General features: G+C 28.5%; 1 protein-coding gene across 1 annotated transcript in view; it reads left to right on the forward strand.

Moving 5' to 3' along the window:
* Positions 1-12,048: 12,048 nt before the first annotated feature.
* The window catches only part of LOC126836906 (nose resistant to fluoxetine protein 6-like), a 35,926-nt gene continuing 24,583 nt past the window's right edge, over positions 12,049-23,391 (forward strand). The window contains exon 1 of the mRNA XM_050570627.1: positions 12,049-12,570. Coding sequence (XP_050426584.1) covers positions 12,327-12,570 — 244 coding nt within the window. The 5' untranslated portion in view covers positions 12,049-12,326. The remainder of the gene's footprint in view (positions 12,571-23,391) is intronic.

Consider the following 23,391-nt stretch of genomic DNA (forward strand, 5'->3'; position numbering starts at 1 on the left):
TAAAAATTGAAATTATAGTATACTATTTTATCCAGTTGGTTTGTCAATTGACTTTCTTTGGTTTTTTAAACAAAAATTAAGACAATTACTAAATGAAATTTGTCGACTTACTTCGATATTATTGTAGTTAATATTATGTTGTCGTGGTTGCTTGTGGGCTTGTGAATGCTTAAACGACGATGTTGACAGATGGTCAGGATAGGAATATATTTCCTTGACTAAGCAGCTATAAAACAAGTGGTGTTGGAGAGCAGATGGTTGCTTAAGCACCTGCTTAGGTACCTGCCTAACCTACCAGCCAATAAGAACCGAGTGTCACATAACCTTTTTTAAACAAAATAACAATAAACTATGATGACCCTTTGCCCGACATACCTACCCCGATGTTACCTAAACTCTGAATTTTTGTATACATCCCCACATTTTTGGTACTCGTGGCATAACACAGCCCACCATAGTACACCTACCCTGACAAATCACTAAGTAGGTTCACAAAACTAAAAAAAATACAGAATGTTCCAGCTACTATAACCACTAAAACCACATAATATTATTTTAATGTGATATTATAAATGCGTTAAAGCTTGTAAGGGTAGTTCTTTGATATTATTTACTAAGTGTGTAAGTTATAATAATATTACTTTTAAGGAATTCTAATTCCTAATTTTCAAAATATACATTTTTGATTAAATACACTCGTAATTTGGTTTAGTTACATACATAAGAAAGGTAACAAAAGTTGTGATTTAAAAAGAATATAATTTTGTTGTAAATTTGAAAACATAAGATATCAATTTAACAAATATAATGTATTTATTCAAAAGATTGTTGTAAAAATTAAAGTCCTGCAACGCAATTAAGAACAGTGAATATTATTCTGCATGTGTTCCTTGTAAGTTATAATACCTACTACTATATCATTTATACATTTCAATATAATGTAAATATACTACACTATGTTTTGAACATTTTACCTGAATATTTTACAAGGTGACAGAAGTGAAATCAATCTTCATGAACCCAAGTTAACGGTTACCTACCTAGATTTACTCGAATTGCCTACAAGTTTTTACATATTTTGTACCCATAAAATAAAATGTACAAATTCTAAGATGAGAGATTGAAAAAAATGTGTTACACATATTTGAAAAAAGCTATTATACATTTACATTTTGTTCTTCATTATGGCTTTACAAACTAAAAAATCTTTTACATATAAATAAACGTTGATTATATATTGTTATTTATATTTATACGAATCTTTACTTTCATTTTTTAAATTCTAAAATATAATGTACTCTCTCTAATAGTTGAAATTAGAAACTTCATGTTATTTGGTTTTCCGTTTTCAAAATAATAAAGTATTTATACATTCTTGAACTAATTCTAAACTCAACCAATGGCAACACCTTAAAATTAGCATAAAAGCTTAAACTACGTTCTTACAGCGAATAAACCAGAAGTGTCGCATAAAAATATATTTTGATTTGTGTTAGTTAGATAATATATTTAGTACCTATGACATTTGAAAAAAATATTTACACATTTATACAAAATTAGTTAAACGGTAATACTTATTGTCTATAACTTATTGCAGTTGAAACTGCAATTTAGACCGAGATAACAACGACTACTATTTTTTTTGGACAACCTAAGAAATAGGAGGAAATGTAATATATTTACAAAGTCCATCGGATTGATGAAAATTAAAAATTCAAACGCTGAAATATTTTTTAAAAAATGTTCTTCGGTCTACATATTTATGGAGCTAAAATTATATGTTTCCATTTGGAAAAACGAAGTCTGTGTTTCTTTGACGTATATGGTATGAAGATACAAATTTTCTATAATATATTTTAAAGGTATTGAAAAATATAGTAAAATATATACTAACAAGAATACAAAAAAAATAATTTTCAAAATACCCATATTTTCTGAGTAAATTATTGTCTTATATCAGATGGATCAACCTGTATATAAATTACAAATTCTATAGGTCAAAATTTCGGGCTAGGTTCGTTACAATAAAGCGATAAATAATATGCATCTAACGGCTAACCTACTTTTATAAAATAAAAATATGTTATTTGTATAATTTTATAGGAGGTTATAAGTTCAAAAATGTCAAATCTAAACCGTCTAAGCCCCGATTGGCGGGAATAACGGTTAGGTAAGAGAATGTTCACTAAATATTTTCAAAATGTATATTGTGATGAAAGTCCTGTGGACGTACCTCTGTGCTCCGCGTGGCCCCGGCTTAAGTACGTCATTGGCTATAACATTATCGCTTTTGAGTATCGGTGAAGATAGTAACGTGCAGCAAAAGACACCGTGCATGAGATACTTTCTTATGGGACTAATAGCTTGATTGAAAAATATGAAATTCACTTTTTTTGTAATTTTAAAAATTGATTATAATACAATGTTTAGCACAAATCAAACGATTCGTTTTACAACTGTAGTGTATAAAAATAAATACAAGCATAAACTTCGCAGTTGAGCATAACTTGAACTAGACATACTTAACTTAATATACTTCGAAGCAATTGTGGTTACCAATCTAAACGCCGTGATTATAATATTGTAGTCCTAATAAATCTTATCCTATCCTGATTCCTGTTACAATAAAATCGTAGTATATTAAATTAATTTATTATTAAACTATAGTTTGAATATAGTAGAAATGGATAGCCCTTAATTTAATGCTCATTTTGACATTAATATGTCTTGTCTGGGGGTCAAAAAAAAAATGTATGTAATGAAAAAAATATAATGTTGTCTGGTGCACTTCCCGTGGAGCTAGAAACTTAAAATTTGAATCATAGCTATTCCTTATAATGGTCTCATGCAATGTATGAATTTAGGAGTTTAAACTCATCCCTTCATAAGCCATAACTTACAATTACTTGTTGATATAAATAAATAAACCTCGAGATCAAAACATAAGGTCAGTAATATGTTTTATGGCCTGCCATAAGACATATTAATGATCTTATATTTTTCCCATAAGGGAAAGATTCGATTTGATTTATACTTTGTAAACACCATTTTTGAAACCTACAGTGATCAGTGTTAAACAATAAAATATATGTTATTGTGATAAAGTCATTTTAAAAACATTTCATGTAAACATAATTTGTTGAAAATTATTTTGCTCATGGATAATTATGTTAATAAAAATGTATTATGTTAAACATATTTTTGTACTTAATAGTATTTTCAAATATTTAGGTAAACGTTACTAATCAAGACGAGTTTTGGTGGAGATGGACTGAAGAGGTTAGTTATTATAGTTGTAAGTGTTTATGACAAATATGTTAATGCTAAAATATAGATTATGGCCTAAATTGGAAAAAATTAAAAAATCACTACATTATTGTGCTTATAATGACGATGTTTAATTTTTTTTTCTTAAAAAAAAAAAGTGATAACAGATTTTTGAAATCAGTTCAATTTTTAGACTCCAAGTTCAGAAACTAACTCTTAAAAGTCAAACTAAAGAAGAAGTGTAGACTCTTTTTAGGGGAAAGCCTTGATAATATTATTGTTATTGCAGTTCGATAAATTTATACTTAAAAAATTAGAACATAATTAGAACATTTCTTTCTTAGTTATTTTGTGTCGGTGTTAAAAAAGAAATATAAAAACACATCATTCTAAAACCAATAACTTCTCAGCTCCGCATCAAAGCTAAAATATTTATCAAGACATACATATTTAATAAACAAATACGGTTTAAAATTAAAACATATTGAGCTGAAATGACATATCATTAATTTTTATTTTATAAACATTAGACAAAAAATACAGATTAAAAGTTGAACGCTGTGTGTGTCTTCTTGATAAGACCAATAATTATATTAAATACCAAACAAAATAACAATTTTATTAAAATTACAGAATACTCTATTAAAATAGGTAGGTACTAAAAAAAAAAAACGATTTAAAAGGTATTTGACCAAAGTAAAGTTAAATATCAGTACTCAAATATCTATTACAGCACTGTCTGTGTAAATAGTGTAATAAAACTAAAGCAAAACGATTACAAAACAGTGGCAGTCTAAAAGCCAGACGCTACTTTCTAAAGGTATTGTAGCGATGAGTTTGGCGTCATATGATTATTTGAATATTTAAATTTTAAACTGTAATCTTATTTTCGTGGTGTGTGAAGTGTGCATAGAATCGGTGAATATCTATCGATTCCGTTAAATTTAAATAACAATTTTAAGTAATGTTATATGAGCGCTTTAAATGATTTTCAAAGTGGAATGAGCACTACAAGGATACCCGCTCGCCTTGGGCTTGACCCGTTCCCCCAAGAGTTGTTTGCTTAGTTCGTATCAAAATCTATGTCACACTACATGTTTCTGTCAACGTTTATACCAGAGATTTTTTTTAGTTTTAATTGCATCGCAAAAACTTACTTACTTATAGCCAATTAATATTAACATCATAATAATATTATGATTTTAGTATGTATTATACAAACACTGAACCCACAACCGTTTATGTCATAACTCATAACAAAAGTAAATTATCGAAATTAAAAAACTATTTGAACAAATGATGAAGTACGACGAGTTTTTCAGAAAAAAATTGTTCTTTTTACAATACTTTTTTCTTCCGTACTTTATTGCATGGCGAAAAACTGTCGGCAAAAAATAATATTGTGATTTATGCTAACAAGATGTAATTTGTATTTTGTCGGGACGGGGACCTAAGTTATGCATTAGATAATCTCAACAGTCAAAATAATATGCAGTGATTTGGCTCACAGCGGATTACTATGCGACCGTCGTTTGCTGTTTGTACCGTGTGAGTTGCTTAGCAATTATTTGTGTAGAATCATAGTGGGTAAGGTACTGAGTTTATATTCGTTAACAGTGTCTAATGGCTAATAGTGAACGAAGAATGGTATTTTTAAAGGTTGATACACGGTATACATATATGAGTTTGGAAGAACTGCATGTTAATTGTTAAACGAGTATTTAACAAACTAAAATAATTAAACCCTGAACTATATTGTTTTTTTATCATTTGATCAACGGATTTTAGATTTGTACTTGCTGTGAATGGTTAACTAAGGAAAATAAATACGGACGAAAATTCGCGCGAACGCTCAATGATAAACTTTTACAACACCCATTAGTTATATAATACCCAAAACTTAATGAAAAACATAGTCTTGTTTACAACAAAAACATTTAGTATACTGTTATGTCATAACCCGCTCTTTTTTGTTATAATAAATAATTTGTATTCTTGCTAGCGGAAAGATTTAAAATTGTTGTTCAAAGAAATGCATTGCCCTTAGTGGTCCGACTACCATCTAAGTCAAGCTAAAAGTGGAGGTACGCAAATGTTTTATAATATAGTTGGGGTTTCTGTATTCCCCCTCCCTCCAAGTCGTGTAATTGATAACTATTTTCATAAAAACATTAATTTTTATTTTTATTATTAAAATTACCTCTATTTAGACGTTTTAACTATAATTTTTGTAATTTCAACCCAACCTAACTATAGAAAAGGATAATTGAAGGATAATTAAACGACCCCGTGGGTTTTCTGCTAGAAAATGTGTAAGTGAAAGTTTGTTTTATAGTAAACCGGAGTTTGTGTACATTATTGATGTCTGGTGATAATGTTTGTACATAATATAATAGATCTGATAATGATTATTATGAACATACCAGCTGTACGCGCTATAGCATGATGATAGCGCGTTACGTCGATATTCGTATAAGATAGTCCATACTTACTTATTTGTTCACAACAATACGTTAACCAAGATGTTGACAGTAACAGCAGCTAGTGCCGAAGGCTTTTAATGGCGAAACTTATTAAGTCTTTGGGTTAATAATAATAAAAGAAATACATTGTCATCGACGAACCATACACGAACATTTTTTAAGTACGTTCAGTGTACAGCTATATTAGGCATAAAATAATAGTATGACAAAAAAAATAAATATGTATGTTATAATATTGTAGTGAATTGTATGTTGTAAGACATTAAATTTCCGGCCAAAAAATATTTTTATTGGTATATCATTTTTTTAAAAAATATTTGAAAAGTATGTGTTCAGATCTTAAATTTAAAGGGACCAATCTGAACTAATCCTTGAAAACATTTTTTTCAAATTGTCTTGAGTGAATTATTATTAAGTAAATAATAAGTGTTTAACTGACAACACACTAATTAGTTAGAAAATGTAATTCATCATAAGCTGGAATCTAATCAGTAATTATTTAATACATTTTACCAAAGCAAATTTAACATAGGTACATCATTAACTTATCCAAATGTGTTACACTCTAAATTATCTTTTCGATCGGTGTTATAAGTTATCATAGTCTATAAATGGAGTTTTTAAATTCATTATCACTTCTCGAGCTTTAAGTTTGTAACCTATAGTGCTTCTAGTGTGACCAAGCCTTTATTTGTGTGCGTTTTATCCCTACGGCATTTATGTTGTGAATGTATTGCTTAATGCTGAAAAGGTTTGTAAGACTTCATGTTGACATATATCTCACGAAATTCATGTAGTATGTACTATACATGTATTACAAAAGTCAAAAACAAGTGTGTATTATACACACTGATTGTTGACACCTTTTTATCTACTTTCACCATTTATTATAGCCGTTTAATGGCATTTCTTAGACATTGTACACGAGCACTTGAAGAATACAAGTAAGTGCCAATATCCTCAAGGTTTTGTAATAACTGCCGTTTTAAGCCTTAAGGTTTATTGAATAAACATATAACTATTAAATATTTGTATCGTTGTAGAAGTAAACATGCCAGTGAACACGTGCGATAATACACCTATAATAAAATATTCAGTGAAATTATTTAGTTTGTATGATATGAAACCTATCTAAAGTAATTTTAAGGCAAAGAAAATTGTATTAGTTGTGTACAATTTTTATACATATGCACGTAAAAAAAAAGGTCAAGATCAATATTTATTTTGTACTTACACACAACTAACAGGTAGCTTATTTTCGCTGTATTGGATCTTCTTGTTTGAAAGTAAGCAATTATAAACTTACTCCTGATATAAACATTTAATATTATTGGTAAAGTTAATTACACGTTTCATTTAATTAAGTCTTAACCGATGAGATAAGTTTTAATAGAAAAAACAAAATATTGTGAGTTTAAACAAACATCAATGACTCGTTGAACGTTGCAAAATCCATTTCACTTGATTTTCTAGTTTGCCATTCGTAGGCCGTAGCCTTAACATAATTTAAATTGTATTTAATTTGATTTTTATAATTATATTATGGGCATTATTCGGTATGTCGTATTGCAAATTATAATTTACACGCAAGCTGTATTGATGGCGCTTAAGGAAATAGTCCATATTTTATACTCTGCCCGGCTGATAAATGGTAATTATTATTAGTACCAGACTAGCATATACTTTTACATAATGACACCTTTTTGGGTTACATCATATTATAAGTATGTGATTAAACCCTATATCGGACAATTGTACTAACACAATGTTATTATAAGTGTGGTTAATATGTGAAGGTTATGAACGTTACTCATTTTCGTAATGGCTATACGTCCAACGTGTTTAGTATAGGTATATTAAATAATTGGTATTTATCAATACCCGCAGCATCTATGGCGTTTGGGTACATAAGTGTTATTTACATTTCAAAAAAAATATATTAACTACCCACATTTAAAAATGTATTTATACCAAATCTGGAAAATATATAAAGTCAAATTCAACTAACAAATAAAATCCTACTTTTATATGTACAAATATCTAATAAATAATTTCATATTCATTTTTATTTTTACAAATTTAAATAGCTACTAAAAAAAAATATTTAAATCATTTTTGAATTTGAATTTTTAAAATAAATAAAAATCGGTAATAATTAAAATTAAAAAAAAATTTAAATAAAAGTTAAAATAATAAAAACATACATTTTTTATTGATTGTTAATTTTAAACAGTCATGTTAAAATGTATTTTAAATATAATCTATACTTGCCGACTCTAAACATAATAATATATGATGTTATTAAAATGTATTTTGGCATCAATTATTTATACACCTAATAGTGAATGTGTTTGTGTGTGTATGTGTAAAATTATAAAAAAACATTTGTTATGTTATGGATTCATATTATTATCCAGTTTGAAAATTATCACTATTCATAAGGTGAATGGGGGTGGCATATAATTACTGTATAGCTATTGAATGTACCAACACGTTATAATTCATATTTATTATCGTTTTCAATGTTGTGTTTAATCCAGTTGTTATTCGAGTAAAAAATTGTTACCTAACGGTATTATTATTATTAATTTCAGTTTATTAGTTATTTACTACCGAGTGATTTATACGCAAAAAGAAATCCATACTTAAGTAGCTGTGTGTAGGAACAACAAAACAACAAGATAACACATTGAATTCAAAATTCCGATTGCGTATACAGGGTGTAAGTACCGACTGAAAATATAGCATAGTGAATCCATTTCACGCTGTTTGCAAAATTGTGATCTTCTTCAAGGATATTATTTTCAGATTCCTTTTCTATAAATATTACATTTCACATTGTTACTATGTTTGGGCATCAGAATGATGTCTCTTTCTGGCATTTTCCATGAATATAACAAATTTACCGTGTCAACTTTATAACGACAAACGGGATTAAACAATTTTTTACTATCCATATATTTTCAGCGACGCAGTGCTGAATATCTAAGTAAAAAAGCAATTGGCCGGATCTTTAAATCAGTTTCCCTAAGCTATAGTTTTCTTTTATATGACTGTTTTGATATGTACATATTACATCATTTAAGGGTAATATTTGTGAAGATTTTATTTGTTGCCAACGGTGTACGTAATTTAGATTAAATTATAGTATTTACTTATGGTCGATAATACGTTTTTTTATTACATAGAGACCATTTAGGTATACTGAACTAACGAAATGGTTTTGTTGGGATTTAATCCATATCACTGATTAAAATAAACCTCATGAGATCAGAATTGTACCTACTCTTCTACTGTGATTTTTTATTTATTTAGAGCGCTCAATAAACACATTTAACCCGAATTCAAATAATAACTAAAAATAAAAATGAATACCAATGACTAAATAATAATGAAAATTAAGTATAACAAGTAGCAATTAGTATTACAATTTGGTAAAAAAAATCAAATTAATTCAATTTAAAGTTCATAATATTTGTTTACAAATCTTAAAAACAAAAATATAATCTTGTTCTAGCTGTTCTTGATGTTTTAACTTTAGAATTTCTATAATTAATATTTAATAAAAAATAGTTTTCAACTTGTTTAGAAAAAAAAACCACTCAACATATTATTATCCTTAGGATATTTACTCATCAGTCATCGACAAGGTAGACAACATTATGAAATAAATAAATAGTTAAAATGAGACTGTTTAGTAAAAAATACTTATGAATATTGTAGTGTAATATTCTTTAAAAAAATGTACGAACCTAAATAGTTGTTTAATTTTGAGGCATTAATCACGCAGTTCAAAAGAAATAGCACATCAAAAAAATATTGTCTGGACTCTATGAAATCAGGTTGCAGTACTTTTCCACGTAAATAATTATTGGTTGACCGGACATATAATTTAATATAAAAGCCTATATTCGTACTAGACGGCTTTGGATTTTATCTAGTTTATTTATCAAGCAAGTTTTTCTAACATTCTATAGCACCGAACCGAACTTTAATACCTGCCGCGCCAATCAACAATAATGTTATACTACTTTTATACATACAAGGCATGTTAAAAAAATTCTCTCAAAAAATGAATAAAATTTTTATTTGTAACATATAAAAATTCTTTCTCAGTTTTTCATTAAACTCAAAAGAGTAAAATAAAATCAGAAAAAATAGTCAAAATAATTACAATTATATACATTATTATTTTAGTATTCATTCTGTCTGTCGTTTGAAAACCCAAAATAAATTTCTAAAAACCACTTGGACAAAGCGTTTTTTGTGTACAAATTAATTATTGAATAGTTAATTGGACTAAGTCCTTATTCTCTAGTAGAGCCACCCATTATTATTTTATAATACATCACAAAATGAATTAAAAACATAAATTGTAGATTTATTTTCAATAAACAAAATGGATTCACATGTGTCCATTTTACATTTACTTAAAGAAAACCCACTCGATCCTACTATTTCGTTTTTAATTATTGTTATCGTTGTTTTAAAATAAATGTTTTGCTTGGTTTTACAGTGATTCATTACAAGGATACAACATTCATATACGAGTACTCTTAAAACAATTGCAATTTTGTAGTTTTTATTTCTAGAGATACTGAAGTCATTTTACAGTATAGGCAATATTCAAATTTTTATCATTTTCATTATTTTCCAGAGCTCTATCAACTTTTAAAATAAATGGTAAAGTATAAATTGAATTACTTTTTTTAACAAAAATAATCTGCTAAAAACTTTGACTGGTCGATAACCAGTTTTGGATAATTGCTTTTAAAGCTATTAAAGCTTACAATTCAGGACGGGAGGAAGGGTGGAGACGTTTTGTATTATTTTTATCTGCCGGCGTTACTCAACCGCGGTCCATCTCCCGTCTTATACTTTAAACTTTAAAAGTAATTATCCAAAACGAGTTAGTTAAATATGTACGTTACGGCGAATGTTTCAAAAGTCGATATATCTCTAGAATAATACTAAGAAAAGTGAATATTGTCAAAAAAATCATATACTTAAGTGTGTAAATATACATATACTAAGGCATGTAATGGTGTAAATATAATACCCCATACAAGTTTTAATAATATTTAGTATATTATTTATGTTATTTTTAGTGTCTCAAAAAAGAGAAAAACTACAAAATTGTCATAATTTTTAAGAGGAAACGAGTACTTTATCCTTTAATAAATCACCTTGTATGTTTTTCTTTTTTATTTAATACTACTATGGTTTTACGTCTTCATTATGTGATTTATTTGATTAAAAATGTGTCCAAGTCTTTTTTATGGGACCGCGATCGCTCAAACTTACTCAGACTTGAACGGTTCACATTTTTTTGTGTTTCGAACAGATTAACCAGGCCCCGGCAATGATAAAAATTAACACCGGGAAGACACTTGTCACACAAAAACGAGGCGGCCATCTTCTTAATGCTACACTATACTGTTATGTTATGTCTAAAGCTCATATGTTTATGACTTAGCTTATTTTTTTTGTGAGATTAGATTTATACCCAAGTACGATAAAAATTAGATTCACAAAGACTATAATATTTAAAATCAGTAATCTAATATTGTATGAGTTTTTATACAATGATTATTTCTAGATTTAGTAGCATATTTGTAAGTATAATTATTAAAAATGTCCCATTTTATTATTATGTTCAAGCCGCAATCGTGTTTACGAGTATGAGCTAAAGAAAATGATACACAATATGATAAAAGTATTAATCGAAAATTCTGATTATAAAATATTGTCCAACATTTCTAAAATAATCGTAATTGTTCTTTTAAATTTGAAAACATCACCAAAACCATTGTAAATCAATGTTAACCTGATACATCTAATAGCTTTATAAATAATTAACTTATGTAAAATGTTATTTTAATTATGTCATATCGGTGATTTGAAAACTCGGTTAGGTATATGTTTTTGGCCGATTTCAATAAAGGCATATAATTGCATATTTTAATACATATTTTATGGTAGCAATCACATCCGAGCTCTAGACTTATATCTATACATTATTACTATTATTTGTTGTGTATAGTTATAATACTAAATAGTCCGTCAAAAAATGGCCGTCGCTTTTTTTATTTATATTGAAAGTGACCCTTCTGCTTCGTCTATTCTGTGATTTAACCGCGAAGGGATATAATATAATGTTATGTCGTCGGACGTAAACTGGAGTCTTCGACAACGGACAAGCATAATATAAATATTATTGAACCATCGGCCGGCAATGAGTACTGACTACTGTTAAGAACGAAAGTGAAAGAAACATAATATTACTTGTGCGTGTGTCTTAACTGCTAGTCGTACGTTAGAGGGGCACGTGGTCGGCGTCTAAATATCAAAGTATATCGTTGTGCCGGTGATAGCCGAGGTCCTCTCATCAGTCCATGGCCGATACTCGTATAAACTTCTGTGGACGGTATACAACTCCAGACACGTTTCTGCCGGTTCGCCTCGTTCACCTGTACCTACCGCAGATAAGACGCTGACTTCAAAGCGAAATTAATTAGTCCGTTGGCTTTTTTATATACTATAAAATTATTTAAAAAAAAAAAAACACAGTTAATTATGACGTTATTCGGGTCGCCTTTGGTGTTCGGTTGTTTTCTGTTGATTTGCAACAGTCTCGTCCAGACGTTCGACTTCGACAAATGCAACTCCAAACACTTCACCGCCGACCAGACTGACTTTGCCGAGTGCAAAAATGCCAGCCAATCGTCAACCCGACATTTCGCTTACGGCGAAACGGGGCTGTTGAATGAAAAAAACGTCTCGGTCCTCATGCAGACCACCATTGACCGACACACCAATAGTAAGTACTTGGATATTACCTATTATAAAATTAAAACGACCCCAATTTTGCCACGACATACAGTAGACCAGTAGTTGACTAAATGACACCTCTTGATATACCAGACACTTAAATAATTTTAATATTAAGCCGATGTCATTACTTTATCTTAAAAATTATGTTTAGTCTAATAATACTGAGGTTTTTGGGTAATTTAAACTTAAATGTTAAATCGAACCGGCCTGTATACTCTCTGATTAAACCTTAAAATATTGTTTTGTAAAAGACAAAAAAAAAACGTTTAGATTTAATCCTTCTATAGATATTTTCTTCTACAGGAAAATTAATTAAATAATTTAGAAACTAACAAGTAAAATGTATTGCCTCAGAATTGTGAATATCAATATAATAATCAAAAACATTACAAATAAAAATATATACAATACAGAAAATAATACAATTTTTTTAATGAATGTTATTTTGTTAGGAGAGTTGATAAAGAAAAATATTTTAAAAATTGGTCTTAAAAAAAAAAATTATAAGTAAAAGTAGAAATGTAAATAAAACATAGCCATATCTTCAACTTCAAATAACTAGGTGTACCAAAGTGACATCATTGATTATAAATACAATATGTATTTATAATCAATGGTAACAGTAAAAAATAATAATAAATGAAATATACTTTAAACTTTATAACACTATGTATACATAAAATCATAGACCTGCGATATATAAGCCTAGACAACTAAAAATTATTTAAATTACAATTAATAGGTACAATTTACATCTTACTGTACATTGTATATAATTTAAAATAAATTTAGTTTCCCAATTGTAAAAAACAAATAAACATTTGCATATTATATGCAACCATCATATTTTAATTTGTTCAGTATATGAATTAAATATAAAGTACACATTACGAGTAAATAATGATGTGAAGGAATATTTAACATAAAAGTTACATTTTTCTTTTATAGTGTACCTACCGCTTAGGTACAATGTCGACAAGTTATATTTTTTTTAGTTTCGATGCGGAGCTGAAAAAGTATTGTCTTTAAAATGATGAGTGAATTTTTTTCTATTTACGGTAACTTTTATTTTATACAGACAAGCATACATCAGTGTATTAGATAATATAATTTACTTTCATTCATAATGTAAAGAAATAATTGAAATATGAAGTATGATATAATTATACATATGTAGGCAAAACAAAATTGTTTACAACGGATAATTAACCAACATCATTAAAGTATTGGCCCGTTTTAAAATTTTGTTTAAACATTATTATTTATCCTGTCAATTTTTGTATAAGCAGTGAGGCGTCTAAAAAGTTTGTGGTGAAATTGTATAACTAATAATATTAACTAAACATTTCGTTGGTAAAATTTCAAATTTAAACATCAAACATGCCGTTGACAACGCGCATGTGCGATAACGTATAATTATTGCGCTATTTCACATCCAATATGGAAATTAATATGGTAATAACTATTACTAATACACATTCGAGCCAACGTAGTTTTTCGAGACTCGTTATTCTAATAATAATTATCAGAAAAACGAACATTCGACATTGACATAATAAAATACAGCCGAACCGTTTGTTACAAAACTCTCTTTTTGCTCGTTTAATTATCTTTTACCGACCGAGTGGTTTATCGTTGTCGTGCGATTAAACATAGAACGAACACATTTTTATGTAGTTTCGATATTATGTAGTAGTTGAATAAAAAATCCATTTAAATATGTTTATATAAATATGTCCGAGCCAACGACGTGTAATATTTATTTTGTACAACAATTAATTGGTTTAAGTTAGGTTAGTTAGTTTTTATAGTAGAGTAACTTGTGGAGATGTGCCAAATACGCGTATTCGTGTAAAAGTAAAACTTATTTTATGAATTAATAATAGGTTTAGGTATAGTTCTAAAAAAAAATTGTTTTGAATAACATCTCCTCTTTTTCACATTTTTTTTTTTTTTTTAGTTGGCATAAATTCGAATCAAACCGTTAGATACATTCAATTGTAATTAATTTAATGTAACCTATAAACTCATTATAGCTTCATTATAATAAAACAAACAAAATATTTGATAAAAACATTTATATTATCGTTAAAAAGCCTACTTGGCCTATTTTTGTTAAAACACTATAAGTAAGCACTCGAGAAAATATCCAAAAACGTTTTTTTGAAAGGGTAAACGAACTTTCATGGTAAAACCATTAAGCGTACCGGCATAATAATATAATACATAGCGTTGATAATTATGCATGAGTCAGTCCGTTTGTATAGGTATGTAAATTCACTCAGAAACGCTGAAGAATCGCACTAAAATATTACTTTTTATTTTAAAATGACAATATTCACACACGGCGGTCGTTGAAGTCTCCTCGGACGCAGGTATAAATAATAACAATTCATTGCGTTCATAATAATATACATTATTGTTATTGTTGTTTTTGTTTTGTTGTTTTTTTGGAATTACCGGCCAACGCTCGACTTAATGAGTACGGTAGTATTCTAGTCACATTCGCGGCCGGAAAATGGTCCGTTTCGAAATAATTAGTCGATTTGTGAAATCCACCATTTGTGTAGAGGTATTATATCTATACTATACTATACCTAGCTATATAGTGTAGAATGTAGATACATAATATTATATGCTCTGACAGTGGTGAATACCCGCTATAAGCGAAACCGCGCGACCAGTTTTCGAGGTAAGTATAATACCAGTGCGAATAACCACACACCGCACCGCACACGGTCATTATACGGCCAGGCGGCGGCGCGTTAATTATTTTTCAATTGCACCATAATAATAATAATAATGATAATACGAGGTCCGTCTTTAGTATGCCGTATATATTTTTCATTTTTACTACAACTACATATTATTATCAATTGTATTATCTATCCACTTACCTGGGAGGGGTTAGAGCATCTTTACATTTCTGGACACGCCCACATTAAATTATCAGTGGGAAACGGCACTGGATCGCACAGTCCTGCCCAAGGATAGTACTATGCGTTCTTGTCAAAGGGTCATTACTCATTGTTTCTTCAATGTATTTACCAAAATTAATAATAATATTAATAATAATTGGTGCCTCTACTCTAGCATTTATTAAGGCAATTTTTGGATAAACATATAAAGATGTACCGTCAATGCAAGTAACTTGAGAATAACATTGCCCAATGTTATAATTTTTCTTTGGATGCTAATCTGGTGATAAAATTAAGAAATGTAACATTTTTTTATGATTGTGCTTCATTTTAATCGTGTAATCTGACGTTAATTTATCCCCAGACACATAGAAACCAAACAATGCGACAATATTACCCTCAATGGGGCAAAGTTACCCCAGTTGACGGTATCAATTTTAAAATTTAACTCTAATAACTCATTATTCTCGGTTAATTGATTATTTTTTTTTAAATATTGAAATTTTTTACGTTTTTTAATAATTTTTACAAATATACTTAAATTGATGCATCAAGCTAGTATTGAAAAATCTACATATGTTTTCTAAACTATTGTTGGATCACCCGTTTAAAGTATGCTTAAAATTAAAATAAGTTTTTTCCAACCAAAAGTATGCAGTTATAGAGGCCTCTTAAGAGGGTGCTACACATGTCAAGTTATTAGATTTACTAAAGATGATATTATTATTATTATTATTTTATAATAGCCTTTGTAAGTCTCTGTGGATAAAAAGTTTTATATTTGGACTATTATAATACAGTCTGCTTCTTAAATTTTTCACTATTTCCTTCATTATATTTTAACTATGCTGTTATGCCTGTAGTTGTCATAATCTTAAAATGTGGGCTCATCTTAAAAAATAATATTATACGTCGTACGTCGTACGTCATTGGTTATTTTCAATAGGGTAACAGCGCCAACGATTGACACTATAATCCAGTCTTTGTCAATGCAGTGTTTTTTATATCAGATAAAATTTGTCACATAATATTTTACATTTTTTTTCAATGAATTTTGTACAAAATATTGATCATAACGGTTTAAAATATCTTAATATTTTAGACAAAAAAAAAACACTATATTGCCAAATATTGGGGTAGTGCCAATCAATGGTGCCGTTCCCTACTGTAATTAAATCATTTTTTATTAAAATCATTAAGGGACCTCTACTCTAGCATTTTTTAACGCGCATTGTATAGGCAATTTTTGGCTAAAATTGTTTAACATACATATTACCGCAAAAAAGAAGTATCTATTTTGATAATTTTTTTTTTCAACTTTTATAACTTGTATAGGATCTATTTTTGTACATAAACACATGTTTTTACTTTAAACGTACTGTCCTTAAGAATACATCAATTTAAATTTTTAAAAAACATTTGAATTCTTCACAACCTTTTCAAGGCATTGGTCGTGGCACAATTTTTAAATTATTTTCAGTTAATTAATTATTTCAATATAAAAAAAATGCAATTTTTAACTTTTTCAACTAAAATAATTAATTAACTGTAAATAATTTTAAAATTGTGCCACGACCGATGCCTTGAAAATGTTTTGAAGAATTCAAATATTTTTTCAAAACTTTAATCAGAGTATTTTAAGGATCAGTACGTTTGAATTAGAATGAGTTGTTTTCGACCAAAAATACACAGGTGTAGTGGCCCCTTAAAACAGAAAAATCGACTTCCAGAATATCTATGCAAAATTTGACACACATTTCTAACATATTTTTCAGGTAATAAGACATTAATTTTATAATATTACATTTAATTATTATATATTTACTATTAAATTAATGATAATAGTCATAGTGCAATTCGTCGACAATACTTTGCAGAGGCATAGCAGCTATACTATATACTTTACATTTCAAACAAAACTATAAAGTGACATTAGTATTCGGAAATTCAACATTGGATTTCACTATTCTACGAAGCAATTGCACTGTAGAAAACTGGTTAATTGGTGTACTTGAACTGTTTTGGTATATACATAAAATACAATGACCGTGTGCAAGCCTATTAAATTTTTCTATGATAGTTATATTGTGACGTCAAGTGTGAGCGTATAAACCCTTTGAAAAATAATTCATGTGACGAAGCCGAACACTGTTGGTGAACTAAACCAACCATTAATAATATAACGCTTAGTAAAAAAAAAAAATCAGAAATGTTGGTATTCTACTGTAGTCGAATATCAATCTTTAACGACCATGTAAACTAGTGTTGAATTGTTTAGTAAATCTATTAAAAACAAATATTATACTTTTTCACGCTTCGTGGTTTTGCTTTGCCCTCAAAATGAATGTATTGTGTTAGAATAATGTTTTTGTAACTATAAAACTAAAATATGTGTAACGCAAGACAGGATTTCATAAATAGATACATAATATTATCGTTTCGAATGTTAACCGTGCGTCGAGGAATAGAAGATGGCCTTGTGGTATTCCAATTTGAGTTTTGAGTTTGCACGAAATAATTACTATAGACATTTTAATGAAATGTGTACGTAAGTAGTAAGTCGGAAAGGATGTGTGTACAAATTCCAAACGAAAACCCAAATTGATATGTTTGGTAATTATCAAACAGTCTTGTATTTAATTTAACCAGAAATAAAAGTAAAATGTAAATAAACAATAAAATCAATAAGAAATTATAGCAATTAGGTTTACTCAACACTTGCGGAGTAAAATGGCCATTATGTTCTGTCTTTGAACAGTATATTACATGACGCTTACAAACTTCGTGGAATGACTTTGCACGATATTTATAATCTAAGTGTAACTATTTTACACAATCCGCATCTGTTATGTAAATTTCACATTGATGTCTTAAACTTATACACACTTTTTGTAAAATTTGATTTCTCATGGGGCCCTTATATAGATCTGAATATAAGTACTACAACTACTTCTTATATAAAAACTAAATAAATACAAATTATGTTTGTGTTTTTACTTAAGTGCTATTATAACAGTAGGCGATTATTTTTTTCAACGTTTAACTACAATATTATCCTTGTTATGTTTCATGTGGATTAATAACATCAGAGTAGGGAGCACATCTTTAAACAGATTACAGAATAATGAGTAATGACAATACAATATGGTCTAATTAATTTAACCGTCGTTATTGAATAAGACAAGCACATTATTGTACGTGGAACAATGTATATAATTGCATTACAATACTATGAGTATAACAGCATGTGGTATCAGCACAGAATGTTATACCATTTTAATCATAACAAGTGTGACCGTGCAACTTGTCAAGTACACAATTATTATATATTGATGCATTTTGTCTATTGTAAAGAAAATGGTTTTCTTTAAAAACTTTCTTAATGTGGGTTTAAAAGCACCAGACACTTTATGGTTTGTTCAAATAAAAAGTTATGTATATAGATGATGTAAGAATGTACACAGTAGACCTCCAATATTACAACCTATGGATGACGCAGTCAAATCCCAATAAGCAACAAAGTAAGACGTCGATTGACATAATATTAAGACAAAAGACAAGAGACTGTCGCAAAATAAATAAAACAGTTAAAGACTACTCAAATAATATATTAGGAGACATACCATCGATGGACTTTCCAAGTTCAATGCCAAGTTCTGATATTGACGTTTGATTAGCCAATAGTACATTTTGTTTCAAAAACTGCTCATAAGCAAATTCTTTGATTTTCGAATTTAAATAAGTATCCAATTAGGCAAAATGAACTAGGTTCTACTAAAAATAAAACTGAAGTTGATAATGTACCATTAACGGTTAATGGAATTTAAAAACATTATTTATACATTTCTATATCATGACAGCAGAACCCTACAACAAGGAAAACTATTTCATGACTATCTATATTTAATTAACTACCTTATGATTAATGAGTAATTAATCATAAGCTCTTATAGGCGATTTTAAACACTTTTTTTTTACAACAAAATTTCAGAATCATCTATGCTTACCGTTTACTTGCCTTTTAGAGATAACGGATTATGTACATGTCATCCTGTCGCGATGCAACCCAGACCTATGTCAAATAGCTTCAAATTATTCGAGTCTTAGTGCAAGGAAATTATAGTTAAGTACAAAAAAGTGAATTGATCATCATAAAAATACAAAGTTGTTGTGTTCAACAAGGCCAATTTTGACATTTTCTACATAAATAACTATCAGAGTAGTAAAATGTAATGTACTTATTTCGGCTGTTTTTGGGTTTATGTTCGAGATGGCACTGAACCACGCAGCAATAAAAAATACGTATTTTTTTAATCATATTTTACTATATAATAATGTATTACTTAAATTATGTTAAAATTGAATGTTATAAAACTATTATAATTTTGATAAATTTTTTTTATGTCATAATTGGACAGAATGTAAAATAAACGCGATTATTGTTTTAATGGTATTTCCTAAATTCTATAAACTTAATAATTATTTTCAAAACCACTCAAAAAATTTGTAAAAAATATTTTTAAATTTTAACTGCTTTACGTGGGAATACAGACTACGGATTGTCGCACTTAAGACGTTTTATAATTTTTTTTATTGGTATAAAAGTGTCGGGTATTTTTTTGTTTTTATGATAGATAGGACAAATACCGCGCATTATTCTTCTCGTCCTATTCGTTTAGTTCCGTTGTGCATTGACTTTAAAGAAAAATAAATAAACATAATGAAATGCCGACTTCGATTTCCTAGTTATGAAACTTTTTATAATGGAAAAACCTTCGGAGTAGGTGTTCGTGAAACTGGTTGTTTTCTTATTCAATTTTTACGTCCTTGATATGTCACACATTAATTCGCATTGTAATTACTCGTTATCTAAAGAACGTTACTGCCATATCCTGTCCCATCAATAGAGAATAACTCCTTGTAAACGTTTTTTTTTTCATTCTGGTTATGTGTTTAAGCATATGTACTTTGAATTGTTTGTATTATATCATTATAATTATTATATATCATTTTTAGATCTAAAACTAATTGTACTTATACATACATATAGGTAAGGTTAACCAAGTGATATATATTTTTTTTTTTTTTGGAACAGTAATTAACGTCAAATCATCTTAAACTGACTAAATAAAAATAACTCTTGGTGTAATTAAAAACGTAATTTTAATTAACAACAATTACAGCCCTTAAATCCCCCTCCCTATCCGGCATACCAGACAACAACAAAAAACCACTCTAAACTAAAATATTATTTCAAACGCGTTTTGTATTTGTACAACATTATTATTCGATCACGTCATCCTTATCTATTGGTCAACACTAAACGGCAAACGAAATGGTTTAGAAAGAGAAAAAATGTATATTAGAATAACTAAATATAACTTGAAGGTTTATTATAATGAACCCTACAAAAACGAAAAACCGGTCAAACAATATTGAAAAACGACGCTGTCCGGTGATCAAGTACAATAATATTCTTCTTCTAATAATAGCTACGATATTATGTAAATATAACAGGTTAACGTTGTTAATGTTGACGACCATTGTGGCAAATAGAAAATTGTTTATAATAACAAAAGAAAAATTAAATACCAGTTGAAATAAATCGTTCACGATTCTGAGCAAGGTTGGCATACATTTTATATGGCTTTCAAAAAAAAAAAACTGCAATCAAATTTGGTGGTTCGACAGAACTATTTGACCAACTTTATAACAAGTTTATCAATTTTAACTTTTTGATACGATGATATTCTTTTTTTTACTAGGAAATAGGAATTTATCTTACTCTCCTTGAAATCTGATGTTATCTATTAAATATCGGCTCCAATTATGTGCATAATTAATTAAATGTCCATAATTAATAATATAAGCCTGCATAATGAGTGTAAAATAATACTATTTAGAAAAATGATCTTCCTGAAAACTTATTAGTAAAGCATTAACTGTGTTTTAGATTCAAACCCTCGTATGTAAAGCAATGTAACTATACCTTATAATGTATGAAATTCGATATATATATATATTGTTAAAAATAATTGGTTGATATTTAAAAACTAAAAGGTATAATTTTGTAGCTTAAATTTGAAAACTATGTACCTTATGTGAAAATGCTCTGATAAAATTCTGTTCAAAATTAAAACGTTATTATTAATTACATTTTAAATCAATCATCTAAATCTAACATATTCTTAATATATGTTTTTTAACGACCTGTACTTAAATCAAATGTGATAACTTTTAAGTTACAAATCGATCAATGTCGATCATTTAAATATAATAAAACACTTTAGGTATGGTAGGTATAATATATTATCCGTCTTAACGTGATATTTGATGATTGATGAACATAATGCTCGGTTTATACACAAGAAATCTTTAGTCTTTACAATAATTATAATCGGAATTACCTGCGGTTTTATCAGGATTACATTTTTAATAAAGCCGGGAATGGATTGGCAAATTTTAGACAAGACTTTTATAGTTTGTTTTTTACAAACATCAATTATTTATTATATACATAGCTAGTATTACTGTACTGTCGAGTTAATAATATTATTTGATGTAAATAAAAATCACACGGCGGCCGTCGACGACCGGACAAGGTCATCCGGTATCAATGCACTAACTCGAGAGTGTTCTTATGAAATGGTATATAGTATAGACTATAGAGCATATTACTCTGCCGCCGTGTGTTTACAACTATAGTAGAAAGTTGCATAATATTATCATTTTTACATCACACTCACATGACCAAATTGTGCAGCGGCAGCGAACCCATCAGGATCAACACAACGAAGGCGGTCTGTCGATAAGGTCTTCTTCTCGCCTTTCATCTCCATAATAATAATCATAACGTTTATATCTAACCCTAGACGGTATTTCTTTAGCCGCTTAAAACAAGTTTTGGACTTAACGTGGATAAGATCAAATGATTTGTTATAGATATTAAAAAAATGGTAATTTTCGTCTTACACGTGCGCTCGTTAAGTACAATACTCATCCGATATACCAACACTAGCTAAATTATTATTATGTGCTGAGAGATATTATATTATTATGCACAGGACTACTTAGATACGATGAGGAAAATATAAATTCACACGACAGAATTTGAATTGCTTATTATTAATTTCAATTGCGTTTTAAAAAAACAATTTTCAATGGAAATTTAATTATTAAAGAAAAAATTTTAATTTTATAATGATTATAAAAATCACAACGCGTAGAATTATACGACATTTATTATAATTATATGTTAAATAATTTTTCATTTTAATGAACTATTAGTCATCATGCAGAACATGTACGTTTTGCGTCGATAGCTATTAATTGTCTAATAATATAATATGCGCACATATTCGTACATAGATTTAAATATTACAAGCTTTAATTCTATTACAAATCTTAATATTTGATTAGTAACAATTAGTAGTTTTTAAACAAAACAACATATTTTTTTAAAAATAATACTTATTAACTTTACCTCGTGTGAGGATTTTTTTTTTGTAAATTGTAAAAAGATACTACATTTAGATTTCACCAATGACAGGGGGTCGCCTATTGTTTGTTGACTTAACAGATATTAACATGGAGAAAAATTGATTAATTTATGTTTATTTATCTATGATTTAGTTTATTTATGACTGAACTTTAAACATGGAATCGATAATTGCAATTTAATTGCTAACAAAACTGTACACGTATACGGTGAATGCAGAGTGAAATTTTGTAGGTATGGCGACGAACGCGAACCAGAATTCCTTGGACGAGTTTAATATGTATATAATAATATTATAATTGAATTTCGTCTAGCAGGCGCAACACTATACCTACAGAAATTGATCTGTTGTACAATATCTTTGATCGATTTTAGATTTAAGGGCATTGAT

Source organism: Adelges cooleyi, unplaced genomic scaffold (genome assembly GCF_023614345.1).
Source record: "Adelges cooleyi isolate 19-005CV unplaced genomic scaffold, UGA_ACOO_1.1 ACOO_flye_CR_arks_rails_tigmint_CR_PRNA_247, whole genome shotgun sequence".
Taxonomy (NCBI): Eukaryota; Metazoa; Arthropoda; class Insecta; order Hemiptera; family Adelgidae; genus Adelges; species Adelges cooleyi.